This window comes from Molothrus ater, chromosome 3 (genome assembly GCF_012460135.2).
Source record: "Molothrus ater isolate BHLD 08-10-18 breed brown headed cowbird chromosome 3, BPBGC_Mater_1.1, whole genome shotgun sequence".
NCBI lineage: Eukaryota > Metazoa > Chordata > Aves > Passeriformes > Icteridae > Molothrus > Molothrus ater.
The window spans coordinates 15689278-15704307 of record NC_050480.2 but is presented as its reverse complement, the minus strand read 5'-3'; the positions used below and the strand labels follow the sequence as shown (position 1 = coordinate 15704307).

The 15030-nt window shown below is 40.0% G+C and overlaps 1 protein-coding gene across 2 annotated transcripts in view; it reads left to right on the top strand.

The window, feature by feature from the left end:
- The window catches only part of AFTPH (aftiphilin), a 42480-nt gene extending 31085 nt beyond the window's left edge, over positions 1-11395 (top strand). The window contains exons 8-10 of one of the 2 annotated variants that reach the window (XM_036379731.2): positions 365-448; positions 4364-4487; positions 10182-11395. In XM_036379731.2, the coding sequence (XP_036235624.1) occupies positions 365-448; positions 4364-4487; positions 10182-10326 (353 nt within the window). In that variant the 3' untranslated portion in view covers positions 10327-11395. The remainder of the gene's footprint in view (positions 1-364; positions 449-4363; positions 4488-10181) is intronic. The other variant, XM_036379732.2, reaches the window with a different exon arrangement.
- Positions 11396-15030: the final 3635 nt, after the last annotated feature.

Here is a 15030-nt window from a genome sequence, read left to right as displayed (position 1 = left end):
TATATTTTAACTGTCAATTGACTTATATATTGTTTCCCTTTAACTGGTCACATCTCTCTCTTTGGGTCGTGCTGGTTCTCTTTCATTTTTAGATTGAAATAAATATTCTATTTTAAAGTTACTAGTGTTGATTTCCTTGCTGCATTGTACATGAGGAAATGTGCATTGAATTAAGTTGTTAACATTTTAGAAGGTACAAACTAATACTGTAAGCATTGTTTTCATGTCGATTTTTAAATTGCGTACTGAGTACTAATTATAACTTGCATGTTCAAGTGTGTGTCTTACCCCTTTTTACACATAAACCCCTCCCTTGGCTTACCTTCTATATGGCTGCCTACCAACACGGTCACTGAATTTCAAGCTAGTGGAGGTTCCACTCTTCTGAACCTTGATTTCTTTGGGCCCGTGGATGACAGTAGCTCTAGCAGCACCACCACAATCCCAGGTCAGCAGAGTGTTCAAACCACAACTATTACGAATATAACGACTTACTAAAAGCATGAGCACATCACTTGACTTTCCTACAAACAAGGAGAAGTTTTACATTGCATTTCTCTAAAATGTCTCTCTACTGCGTTTTTCCTTTAATCTGTGTTCTGTTTTCTGATGTTTTGTATCGAGTACAAGTATTTAAAAGGTACTGTCAGCTCTGTATTTGTCACCTGCTGAAGGAATGAATGGCTTTTATGCTCTTGCAAATAAGATGTTAAAACACTTGTTTCAAATGAGAAATTCCAGAAGTTAACTCTTCTAAGCACTTAAGGAAATTTGAAAAATGGTGTTGATGTGGCAATTCCTAAAAGATGAGGCTTGCTCTCTTCTCTGAGTGCCTCTAAATTACAGGATTATGACGATGTTTGGAAGCCATGTGTGAATATAAATTTATCAACCTTGATACATGACAGCTCAGGAGGTCATGGGCTACTACCAATAATACAGTCAAAAAGGTGTTTTAACAGCCTTTGTAATAGAAAAGAAGGATAGTTGCATGTTTGTGGGGTATTAGTTCATGAATGTTAATTTTGAACCCAAAGCATTTTAACTGCAACTTACTCCCTTAAAAAGGAGATGAAAACACCACTCTCTCCATGAATAACGTGTGAAAGTAATTTAATTCATTTTTCACGTGGTTTTTACATGCTCTGAGTATTTTGCACTAGCTTGTGAAAACCTACACTTTGAATAAATTCCTGCAGGAATTTCAGGGAACACTTTGGGGATTTGTTCCAGTGCATAGGTTAAATTGATAATGCAAGTACTCCTTCAATACAATGCCTGAAGCCATGATAATCAATTTCTTCACAGGAAAGATATTTTTCCTCTTAGTGATTTTAATTTTTAGAACCCATTCATAAGATGTTTGGGGTCCTCCCATATTTCAAACAAATTATTATAATTATTATGGTATTTTTTCTTTTTAGAAACACACTTTTTTAGTTTTAAAATCTAATCACTGAAAGCAATTTTATGGCATGGCAATCTAAATGACTTTTTATTCCACCCTTGAGAAATACCATTATCAGATGAAAGAGGGCAGATTTGTCATGGAAGTGACAGCTAGCAAAGGCAAGGTGCTTGAGTCCTACAGATTCTTTTGTGTGTGCCAAGTCCATTGACACAAGTCACCAGTGCCCATTGCACCTATTATTGCTTGTGTAGTTGGGTACATGCATTATTGCTTGTGCAGAAGGAGTGCACACTGGAAGGTGTTACTGGAGGAATACTCTGTTAGTCTTTTATTGCATTTTATTTTTTATGTTGTTGTTTCATCAAGTTACAGGTATCACCTTCTATGGTATGCCCTATAGTGCCTTTTTTTTTTTGTTCCCTTCATTTCTTTTGGTTTGGCTTTGGGTTTTTTTTCTTACTGACTTGTTTCTGGGAAAGTCATTTGTTTCATGGCTTGCAGCTCGTGTGTTTGTGTGTGTGTTTAGGAGCTTTGTGTGGGGTTTGGTTGGCTAACTTTCCTTCAATATCTCATTAAGGTTTTGCAGTGGTTTCCTTAAATACTCTCTCATCATCTGAATAAAATGGAGAATATGCAACTCTTAAAAAATACATAAAATAATTGAAAGACAAATTGCTAGATTTTTTTTTTTTTTTTTTTTTTGCTTAAGGAAGATACTTTTTTCAGTAGAAGTTTATTCTTTCTTTGGAGATTTAGTTTTACTTGCTATAGATTGACATGGAATTCTTCTCAGTCTGATTTCATCAGTACTCAAAATAACTTTTTAATAAAAATTTTCATTCCAAGTTATGAATAGGGAGTTACTCATTTCTCGTATTTTCCCACAGATTTAGTGTATTGTTTTATTTTTCATGTTAATAGTTTAATATAAATGCAGCTGAGTAAGAGGTGCCTAAAGAGCAGTAAATTGAGCAGTGACATCCCAAGACAGGACTGTAAATGGGAATATCTAAATGATGTAACTTACAAGGTTGCATTTAATGTTTGTTGCAGAGTTGCATGTCAAAGGGCTCCTTCCTTCAATTAGCTTTCCAATTTGTACCTTAATGGGATCTCGCAGGCTTCTGCAAGTCAAAGTGTATTTCTTCAAGGCTTCCTCTCCCTGATTGAAAGTGGATATTTTATGGAATATTCAGGCTTTTTCCTATTTCTACGTTCTGTAAACATCTGACATTTCTAGAAGTCTTGGTATACCGGTCTCAGGACAGCACATATTTTGATATTTTGCATGGAACTGCATCAAATCAATTCCGAAAATCCAGACTTAAAAAAACATGTATGTTAAAAGGACAGCTGATTAATTTCTAATCAACTCATTCTATGTGGAACAAATCTTCCACGTCCTGCAACTTAACCAGATGATTTTCTTTATTTCACATTTTGGTCAGCCAAGTTTCCTCACAATAAAAGAAGAATTACTGTGTCCCAAAAGGATAAATGGTCAAGACACTGCTTGTAGAGAGCTCATGCAAAGCAGGTTTGGGGATGATTAACATCGTCTCTTAGCACACACAGTGCTGCAGTTACTGCTGGTAAAGGCAGGACAATAGGCACTGGCATTTATTTCTGGTAATCTTTTGGTGTTTCAGGAATACTTCTAAAAGCATCTTGATCCTGAGAAGTAAACTGGATACAATCATCAGCAAACATTAGTAAATGCTGGTTTTGTATCGGGGAGCTGCATGGGAGCACCAGGTCCCAGTATTTGCAGTGTTTGTTCTGCAGTAGGATGAAATGCTTTTGTGTTGTCCACATCAACAGGCACAAGTGTGACACCTGTTTAGCTCAGAGGTGTCTCTGAATAAACACAGTGCTTATGAACAAAAATTCTGTGCTGTCTTTGAAAACACCTTGTGATTGGCACATATGTACGCTTCATGAAACCTGTGAAGCATAAAATATCTGAAACTGTAGCTAGGGAAGTATCAGCAATTTCAAATGTAACAAAACTTGCTGTAACACTCTTTCCTCTTGATTTATTTTGGTAATTCTAATTCCTAGAAGTTTTTTTAAGAAACAGTATGTAATATTTAAAAATCCTAGAGCTGCTTCCTACTGAGATGTGATGCTTGATACTAAACAGATAAATTTAGCTCATACATATGTATTTTTTGCATATGGCTTTCCATTGTTTGCAGTGTATTCAGAATGACCTCTGCTGCTAAAATTTGAAATCCATTTTCAGCAAAAGTGATGTCAAAATTCAGCATCTGACCTCAGATAACTGAAGCTAGAAATTCAAGGCTGAAACATTCAGATTCTTAATGCCATTAGAAATACTTATGAATACTTGAAAGTTGAAAAGGGAGCATAGACTAAAAGTTTTGGTGGTTCTGTGCATATTAGTATGTAACTTTTTTTTAATGCCATTCCACTTCTGTTTCATAAAAGCTTCTTTTCCTCACTTAAAATTTTAACACAACCCCTAGTGAAAAGCCAGATACTAAATGAACTCTATTGCATGCCAGTGTTGTTTGTAATCTCTAGGTGAAGAGTTGGTCCCTGTTAACATGCAGTGTTCTTTTAATACAGGCAGTTGAGTTGAAATAATTGAAACAATCCATTTTTGACACAGCTGACATTTTTATAGAGGTTTCACTCTGAAAAGTCAATCAGACTGTGTTTTTTTTTACTCACAGACTGAGACCTTGTATGCCAGACTTGATCCAAGGCACGTGTTTTCTACTACAGCTAAAAAAGCTGCTGAAAAATGATGGGGAGAGAGGATGATGCTTCAGAAACACAAACATGTTCTGTCATGTTCTTTTTATGTATCTTCAAATTATAAATGATTCAGATGTTTACAGAAAGCAGTTTCTAGCAAGTTGGTCTGTGACTAATTATGACTTTACTTGCCTCCAACCATCACTGATTATTGTTTTATACTATAAGGTGTGGATCCTGAGTTGTATGAATTGACAACCTCAAAACTGGAAACTTCCAATGCAAGCAGCAGAGTGACTGATGCTTTTGCAAGGCTTATGTCCACAGTGGAGAAGGCAAGCACGTCCACAAGGTAAATGCTCTTCATTGCACATTATTCTTCTGTTTCTAAGGGTGGTGTGAAATGTGAGGTGTGAATTTGTGTGCAGTTTTAGGGCAGAAGTTCTTGAATGATCAAAAGGCTTTAGATTTTAAATCTGAAGTTCGTTGTACTGTAGTTCTTATTTCAAATTAACTCAGAAGTCTAAAATGAGATGGGTAAGAGTTTATGAGCTGAAGGAAAAAGATCACCAGGACTTATGCTGAAAAGGTAGAGCCAATGACTGAACTGTAGGAAGCAACTTTCTGAACATCAGAGCTGAGAGTGGCTCCTGAGAGTGGCAGGGTAAACTGAATCAGCTCAGTGACCTAGGGCTGAGGCAGGAGACTCTCCTTTGTCTCTGTGTAATTTATAAATACAGAATGTTGCACAAGTAAAATGATAACAGACTAATAATTATGACTATATTTGTCCCTTCACAAATATTCCTAACACCTGTCAAAACTTCAGTGAGCAAACATCAGTTTAATTTTGCTGTTGCACGTTAAGAATTGAATGTGTAGTTGGTTTAGGATGTCACTTCTGCCTCAATGGAGCACACATAAAGTAGTTTTGTGCTTTTTTTTATAGGCAGCATCTGTAGAAAGGCTTTAGACATCAAATGGCTTGCTTGAAGTCTGGGCTTTGATTTGGTCCAGAATCATCTCTCCATTTATAAGCTTGTATTCTTTGGGTTTATTTATTTATGTGTGTCTTAGCAGTAGGATCCTAGACTGTCTTAACATATAATTAATGTTTGTGCCCTTCAAAAGAAATGCTGAGGAATCTTTACCAAGTAAAACATTGGTTTTTTGGAAATGTGTGCCTCAACATGCAACAAGTGCATGATAACATATCTTCACTCCCAAGTGAGCCTTAGGGTTTATTCAGCACTCTTAAAGTAGATGTGTTTTCATGCAACAGCCCTTAGGAGGAGGCACAGTAATGGTGGGGTGGAGCTGGCTTGCTTAAAATGACTGATTTGTAATTTTCAAGAGTTCTTGTCAAACATGCTCTTTTACTAAGAAAACTATCTTCCCAGTTTTCCTGCAGTGATAATTTTGAAAGTGAGCATGAAATCAACAAGCCATGAAATTTCAAGGGAGAACCAGTAGAGGGAACTCCCCACTTCAATGCTGATTTTTGGGTCTTCTGGATTGCTTCTTTTTCTATCCATGGAGTGCACATGCTCTTCCTGGAGATACTGTAGTGGAAGTTTGGCTTTCAGGAATTAGAAAACATAGTTACAGTTGAAATACTTTTGTATTATATTCTAAGCTTAATTTAAAAGTAACCACAGCAGGACATGCAAACTCTAAATGTATCTTTGTTATATCTGCACTCTTAGATTTGTACCTTGCTTTAAGATGTCTTAGCTTTTTGTTTACAAAGGAACTTTGCTTAAATAAGTGTTGACCCTCATTTTTCTGTACTGTTTTTTTTGATATGAGGGGTTTGGTTTTTTCCTGAGTGCTTCCACAATGCACTTGAAAGCTCTTACCTGTGCTCTTAAAGCTCTTTATCCAGATGTCAGAGCTCTTCCCCTGTTCTGGAGAGCATTGCTTACCAGCAGGAACTGGTTCTAGATCTGTGATGGAGCATTGTACCAGGCTGGGACCTCAGACTTGGGGGCTAAGTTCAGACACACACAAGGATTTGCTGTTTTCATGGTTTAATACATTTTGTATGTTCTTATCAACTCTGAGTTAAACAAAAAAAAAATTCATGTGCTTTTTCTTCTTGATTTCATGTTCCCCAAAAGAAAAGCAGTCTGTTTTTTCAGGCCAGAAGCCTTCTGAAAAATAAGAAGGTATAGGCTCAGTAGTATGCCAACTAGTGTGGTACAATGTTAGCTTTTTGTAATAAATTTGTTTTTCTTTTCAGTTTTATAAATTCTTTTGTAATGAACTGGAGCCTTTAAAATAGGAGTGGCTGGGTACAGCCAGGTCAATGACAATGAGCTTCATGCACCAGCCTGGAAATGTTAACTATTAGACATCAGTGATAACTGACTGAGGAAGACAAGATCAGTAGATTTAGGATCACTTTGATGGCAACTTCAGTAGTGCTGAGGCTATCCCATATTTGTTGGCTGAACTCAGGATCTTTAGGGTAAAGTTTAGAGTGAAAATACCACTGTTCAGCTGTGGGATGCCGTGTGAAGAGTTGTCTTTGTCTAAAGTAGCCTTGTCTTTTGTTGCAAAGCCATCTCTTGAACCAGAAAGTCTGTTTCTCAGCAGGAAAGTATTGGGAGAGGAGGAAAACTTGGTCCTCAGCTTGAGCCTGAAACGTTGACAGCAGCAATAAGTGTTGAAGGTCAGGGATCCAGAGCAGCATTCCGCAGAGTCTCCAGCCTTGCCTAGTTCCATAGAATTGGCAGAGATCAAAAGTTTATCTGCTGTCTTTTTGAAGGAAAGCAGAGCACTGATACCTTTCCAAGAAATGGCCAAAACCTTCATTTAAACTGGAAATACTCCTTGGGGATGGTGTTGGATGGAGCAGGCTAACTCTTAATTACAGAGTGTTTTTAAAGTGCATTTCTCTAATCATTGTTGCTGATAAAGCCTGGCCTTGCTGGTGCTATCCTAAAAACTCTTTGCAAACATGAGAGGTGACTGAAGCCCTGAAAGACTTGAATGCTGCAGGAAGGGGTTGGAATGCAAAACAGAACAGTGACATGCAAGTGATGGATGGACAAAGCATTCCCTCTTTCTTGCCTGATTTTCTTCCAGCAACTTTCCTGCCTGTAAGTCTGGTTCATTTCTTGTGGCTTAGTGTTAACATGCCTTTGAAAAGGAAATTTAGTGCCTACAGACAGAGGGGCTGGTACAAATGCTTGGGTAGGGGTATATCCTTCCTGTCCTTCTTGGGAGGGAATCCAACCTAGTGTAAGAAAAGAGATGGATAGGGGCAAAGTGTGCTGTAGAGGATTATTTTGAAACCTCAATGAGGCAGAGACTTTGTTTTGATCCAGGGATGGGTCCTTTCATGGTTTTGTAATCAAAAGTTCTGATTCCAAAGCAGATAGAAATAGGACAGCTGCCACTGACAGTCCACTCACTCAGGTGTCTGTTCTTTAAGCCATGGCACCTAGAAATGAGGAGTGCTTGAGCAGGAAAAGCTCTGCAAGACTCCTCTCCACTGATCAGGGCTCAGCAAAAGAATCTCTTGGCAATGGGAAATCTTCAGCAAAAGTGGTGCCTGAAGTTAATGCGCAGTCACTTCTCTTGCCTCTATTAATGGACATGACAGTTAGTGGGCAGTTTGCCACCTTTAAAAGGTAAAACCTGTCTGCAGTGATGATGCTACTTTGTCTTTTAAAATTAGAGTTAATGAGTAACTCTTTAGGGTTGTCCTGGTGATATTTGCTACCAGAAGTGGTGGTTGTTACCCAGAAAGAGTACTTGTAGTGTCCAGTTTTGTTTTATTGCAGAGGAACCTGCCTCTCTCCACTGAGGAATGGAGAATTTTGGCCATCTCATCCCTTTCTGCACTGAGATGATTTCAGAAAAGGGTTTGAGTCTCATTACCTAGTGATTGTATCTATAGTTCTGTCTTGGTCACAGTTAAGCAGTGGTTGCTGTGTTAGTGCATTAGCTTCTCCTGCTTTAGAAATACTATTTACATTGCATTGGAGTAGATAAAGTATTGCAAAGGGGAATATTCCAGCCAGAAGGGGAGCAGTGGGTAACTGGGTGGGATTGACCCCTCACTGGTGTGCTGTTCTGCAAAGCAGGAGTGATGGCACTATCCTGTGACAAAGGTGCTGCATGTGACCGTGGAGTGAAAGGCAGCGCTGCCTCTGGGACCCAGCAGTGCCATTTCTTTGCATGCTGCAGTTGAGCAGAGGAGGAAGAGGAATATAAATAGCAAGGAGTGTGTGAGCTTCATCTAGCCTGATGAACAATTACAGGAACATCTCCAATGCAGCCCTCTTCCCTTGGCTTCCTCTGCCAAACACTCCTTTGTTAGCTCTAAGTCCTTGATCATCAGGAGTTGGTACCTTTAAGGGGCTTGTGGTAAGTGATTATTAATAGTGGCACCAGATACTGATAACACAGGGTGGGTGGGAACCACATTTCAACAGCTCAGAGATAGTCCTTTGAGTGCAAACAGAGCTGACTGTGAAGTTGTTAGAGGAGGCACATATTGGCTCTCTGCTTCTTCCTTCAGTAAAACCAGCACGCAGCTTTGTTTATCCTCCAGAATTTGGTAATCTGCCTAGTCAGTAGCTCGTGAAATTCCACTGTAGCAGAGAAAAAAAAATATTGCTGTTCTGTGAAGGTAAGTCAGATTTAGTGTTTAGGCTGCCTCATCTGGAGAACTTTCATCGAGTGGGGATTTCAGTGGCAAACAGAAGTGATAGTTCAGTGTCAGCACTATGATCAGTGGTGATGGTCACCACAATCATCAGATGTCAAGGATGCATTTGACTCCAGCTCTTTTTTTCTTCTAGCTAAGGAATTCTGAGCTTTGTGGAAGCAAACATGTGGCCCCTTGCTTTCCACTGGTCTCTGCTCAGCTGAGGAAACAATCCTCGTGGGGGCTGACAAAAAGTACATGCTGCTTCATGATTGGAGTGGACATTGCCCTCTCATGGGATTGGTTTAAAGATTATAAATAAGACCAGATACAGAAAGGAGATTTCTGAAGTGCCCTAGGGAAAGCAGTTTCTTTGGTTCAAGCATTTTGTCTCAGCTTTTTTTCCCACAAAGGTGAGGGAGCTTATGCAGTTGCAATTTCTTACATCATTACAGGATTTAGCAGGTGCCTTTTTGAAACTGGAATAATGTTTGATGGAAAACTGAGTATTTCTAGTGGTAGGCAGTGTTCTTCAAAGATAAGCCAGATATGTGTAAAGTATGGATGTTTGGGCAAAGGAGGGGGGTCTATAGCAGTCTGAGCCAGGCTTCATTTTACTTGGGAAGTGTGAATTTTTTGCATAATAGTGAGAACCAAGTGACATGGGATTCAGACTTCTTTATTCATTTGTGCTCAGTAATTCTTGTGAATAATGCAAAAGGCAAAGTAAACCCTAGTGATTCCCAAACTGCTGTATGCATCATGGCTGCTCATACTCCTGTACTTCAAAGCAAGTAGATACACTTATTTGTGAGGCACCTTCTGCTGCTGCTGAATCCTGAGGGGAAAAATGGTTTTGGAATCACAGTGTAGAGTGGCATGATGGGCAGTGTGAGAACAGTCATGTTGAAAACACAGCATAAGTGCTTTTTTTATTTTAAAATTACTGAGAAGTAACTTAGACGTTTCTTAATGTCCTTTTAAGATCTTTTCCATTGTATTTTTAAAGAATTGTACCAAATTTAGGTAGTTTAGAACTAATGCTCCAACTGTTTTATCTCTAGAATATGGGCATGGTTATCTCTTCAACTGAGTCCCTTGACTCTTGAAGCTGCTAAAAAAATATCTGTAAAAATTATTATTTGAATAGGACATTTTTTCCTTATTGCAACAATATACACAGGAACATTTTGCTGACTCTCTCTGTTAACACATGATTGGTAGGCAGGTAGGTATTATAACATTAGACTACCTTCAAGTAGCTTGCAGAAGTGCCTGTCAGTGGGAGACAAGCTGACAGAACATTGCTTCAATCAGTGATTGTTTCAGTGATCCCAGGGATATTAGGTACTGGATTAATGCACTTTGTTCTCTTCTTCCCAACAGGAAGCCTAAAAAGGAAGAACACCTTAGTGAAGAGGCTGCCAAGGTGATTTCTAGCCTTCCTGACTTAACTTTCATGCATGCCAAGGTGTTGATGTTCCCAGCCACATTAACACCTTCAACAAGCTGCCAAGAAAAGGTAGACTAAAGTGATGTGAATTGGACGTTTTCTATTGATTTTTTTTCTTCCCTCTGCGGGTCGTAAAAAGCAATCTTGCTTTAATTAAAAAAATATCAAGTTCAGATGATTTGTTGGTAAGCAGCACTAGAAAGGTATACATAGTAATGTATATTTATTTACATACTGGAGTCCTAAATTTATATTAGAGAAAAATGTAAATAATTGGGGGTAAATCTTTTTGAAGATCTATTCTTTTTGTTGTGCTGGGCTGTATACATTTATGTCTTTGTGAAATACACTGGTGGTGTCCTTCTTAAAAAACTTCTAAAAGTTTAAAAAAAAACCTATAAACACATAATGAAAACTTCAATCTTCACGATCTGTGAAGTTGCCCCTTAAGACTTTCAGATTGTATTGAGCAACTTTTTCTTTCCTGCATATATTAAAATATTTCTTGCTGGAAAAAAAATCAAAAGGTAATATTGTCCCTTTTGTGGGTTTTCAGTTATCGTTTCTTTAAAACCCAGTAATTTCTTTTGTGTTTTAACAAGCTTAAGATGTGTTCTTCCTTTTCTTTTCCCCCATCCCCTCCCCCTGTTTGATTGGTTGGCTGATCAGTTTTTATGTTCTTGAACTTCAGTAGTATGGCTCTGTCACTATATAGCCTTTTGAAAGGTATGCTGTCAGTAATTTCTTGTTCCAGTTATGGATTACTGTCTAAACACTTGATTTTTTTTTTTTTTGGTCATTAGAAGGTTGTCTGCTCTTAATCAGTTTGATTTGGAAATGAAGGACCAAAACAATATGAATGTCTTACAATGAAATTTACCTGTTAAAAATTTTTATGTTCTATTGTACCACTATTCCTGTTTGATTTTGCACAGTGTAAAATGACATAATCATAGATTGCTATGGTTTTAGGCTGTATATACAGTAAAAAACTATGGGTTGTAAATGTCTGGGGAAATTCCTATGGAAAAAAGAGAGCTATGTCGAAGAACCTCTAAAAAGGTCAATATGCATGCCCAAGGTCTTTTGAGATTTAAGTGTGTAAATTTCCTTTTAGCTTACACAAAATAAAATAATTTAAAAGATACATATGTATACAGCTTGCTGTCTTTTTTTACAGAATGTGTGCATTGCTCACTTTTCTGTTAGTGGTAAAATTGATATGCTGTAGGACCTTCTGATTTGTGCTGCTCAGTCCCACAAACCACACCTGGCAGGGTCCTGCAGATTATCCTTCAATTCTCCTATCTCTTTATCGTGTTGGGAGTCAGTCTTTTACTTCTGTCTCCAATTTCCCTTCTGGCTTGTAGGGCAATGTGGCTCATGATATTTAGGGTTAGAGACTTCTTCAAAGTAATTGACAAGATTCAGCCGTAAGAAGCACCAGCTATGGTGAGGTGAGAAAGGACAACTGGGTTTGCTGATTTCTTAGCTAGAGAAAACCAGAAACACAGCAGTCACAGATTTCTCCTCTCACGTTAGCTTGCACTGTAGCTCTGTAAACATCTCATCAGAGGGCTCTCAGTGGAGGTAAGGCTTGGAGCTCTCAGGGTCTCTACTGCTGCAGGTAAGGCATGTTCTGGGTGCTGCTGTTTCTTGATAGTGCATGGACATAAACTCTTCCATGTCTTTATTATGTGCACAGCTCTTTAAGTGCTCAGTAGTCACCACCAGTTCATCGCCTAACATCTTGTTAGGAGAAATCTCTAGTGTGTTTTTTTTTATCTGTCATTTGAATTCTTTATTGTCTGACAGCACTTGGGTCAGAAAAGCCTGAGTTTGATGTCATCAGCTGGGTAAGCTGAAAGGTTGTCCTTGCAAAAGGAAGCTTTTTACTCTCCTTGAGAGACCAGTGCTGGGGTTCCATCTTTGTGAGTGCAGGAGATTCTGCTCCTGTGGTTATGGTAAAGTTAATTTGTAAAGGCTAAATTGTCTCCTTTGCCCTCTAATTAGTACTGCAGTATACAATGATGTGGTATCAAACTGCACCCTGATGTAGCAGAAAAGGTTTAAGCAAAAGCCATCTGCTTTACCATGTAGCCCCAAACCCACTTCTGTTTGCTGTTTCTGCAGATTTTCATTGCAGCACTGACTTCATGCCCATTACATGTCAAAATGAGCTTTGCTAATCTCCCAGGTTTAGCACAGTATTCTTTAGTGCATGCTTTTTGTATCCTTCAGTTCTGGTCTTGGGCTGCCCTAGGTTAAAATTGGTGCCTTTGTTTCCGTGACTGTGGCATGTCCCTGGGAGCTGGAGCAGTGGGATAGCTGCAGCACAGAGCTATAGCTATTGTTCCAAGGAGAATATGTTTAGGAGCTGACTCATGATCCTTGTCTGGCAGCGAGTGGACTGAAGTATTAAGGAGAGGTGGGGGTGGAAGTGCCAGCTGCAAGTTGATCTTTAGTCTCCTCACAATTGCCTCCAGAGGCAGCTGCCCATTTGTCTTCCAGTCTCTGAGTGCAGTTCTGGTGGCGTGCCGTGGATGGGGGAGGGGAAAAAGGAGATTTCTATTGTGACTGATGTACCAATCTGAAACTTTGTGAAACCTGGTACTATCCAGAATGTGTTTATGGGGTTTTTATGTTCTTTCTGCATCCCACAGACCTTCACGCTGCTGAAAGATGTAAAGTTTACATCCAAATTCAGCCTTTTGCGGTAGATGCTGCCTGCCTTAAGATGTAGGACTGCTTTTTGTCTCCTAGCTCAAGCTTCCTTTTTTGTTATTGATTGTGGGATGGACGGCATCCTCTTGCTTATCTCCTCTGTGTTGTACAGGCAGCTTTGTTCATATGCAGAAGGTTTTGGCTAACAGATTCAGCTGCATCAGGGGCCGTCCTTCCATGCTGTTCCCATTGACACAACATGCAGGGTCTGGTTTAATGCTGCCAGCAGCCTCATGGGCAGGATGGCAGTCCATGCTTTGTGCACATTTGTGTTGCTGTGCATTGTCACCAGACATGTCAGGGTGCATCACTTTGAGCCCAGAACTGGTGTCACTGAGGAGCAGGTGCCTATGTGCCAATCCAGCCCAAGCAGCGGAGGACACCTGGTTCAGATGCAATTCCCTATGTTGGCACATGGCCAGGAAGCAAAGTCCAAAGATCCCACTGTGAAGTGAGCTGCAGGCTCCTGAATGGCTGCTAAGAAGGGCTGGGCTCTGCTCAGTATTATCTGAAAGCCTGTGCTGTGACACCTGGGGGTTCAGCTCTGCCTTACCCAGAGCACCACCACCTGCCGCAGGTGCTGGCAGTGCTGGACTGCCCACAGCACCCAGAATGTTGACACCTTCTCAGAATATCATTAGCTCAGCAAATTCATTTTGAGATGCCAAAAGTAAAGCTTGCAAATAAGCATGTGTACGTGTCCTCAAATGCAGTGAGTGTGTACTGAAGTTAACTCTTATCACATTGAGTTGTTGTACAGAATTTTACCTGGTAATGAAATCATCATGTGTAAAGTTGGGTTGTTGGACTGCTGCACTTGAGCTGAATATCTGGTGGCCTTTTAGGATGTGAGGGAGATGTAGCTCAGTGCATGTGAGATGAATCACACTTGGTCCAGCCATTTACATTTTGTGCCAGTTCTGCAACTCTGCATATTTATCTTGTAAATTTCAGAGCATTTTGAAAATACAGGATAGTTGCAAAATACACTTGAATATAATTTATAAAAGCATAGGTCATCTAATAATTACATAGTACCTGCTAGAAGTGTCTGCTACAAAATCAGAGAAGTTTTTTGTCTTCTGGCCTCTACCGAAGAGCATAGCCATTAAAGGCAGCAGCAGCCTGGTCTGCTCCTTCCAGAGAGCCTGGAATGTGAAAGGAGATGGGAAGAAACACATTTAAATTCAGAGGCCTACAAACAGTTGGCGAAGGAGCTGGAAGAAAACACAAAGCAAGAGCTCAGCAGAAGAAGAAATAGGAAGGTGAAGCAGTACTAGAGTATAGGCAGCTGGGATAGCTGTAGGAAGAGCAGATGGTGGAGAAAGTGGGATACAAGCATGAGGAGAGCAGGAGCATTTGGAGAGAAGGGAATGCCTGGGCTGGATTACAGGTGCACACACTGTGCCCACTGGCTGCTTTCCTCCAAAATCTGGAAGTGAGCCTTGGAGCTGCAAGGGTCTGAGTTCCTGTTCTGCAGAAGAAATGTGTCACAGCCATGGGGTGCGTGGGAGCTGCATTGCCACAGCCCCCCTGTTGCTGTCAGTTATTGCTGGTAGAGAGCTGGACTGCAGACTGAGGGTGTAAATGCAGCTGCTGGTGCCTGTCGTAGCATTGATACAAGTCCAGATGTGAGAAGACCTTTTTCAAAAATTATTTTTAGATAAGGAGGTACATTATAGTTCCTCATTGTAGGTATAAAATCAAATCCTCCAAAGCAAAACTCTGCTGTGGATTTGCAGCTGCAGCTTCAGTCCTGTCATGTGTCTGCAATGTGGCAGTTGTTCCTTACTTATCCTCCTGTCCTCACCTGATCCTTGCCTTGTGCCCTGCGTAGATTGAATCAGCAGGGTGCAGTGAAACTTCACTGAAGGGCCCCTGCTTCCTGTGGCTGAAGGGAAGGGGTGGCCTGGGTGGAAATTGCAGAGAAGGCACAGTGGAGTGTGATGCTCTCCTGGCTGGAAGCAGCTGGCCATGCCAGCTTTTTTTGCAGGAGGTCACTTGTGCACTTCTGTCATTTGGTACCCAGTATGGGTTGCCTGACTGGAATGTGCAGAA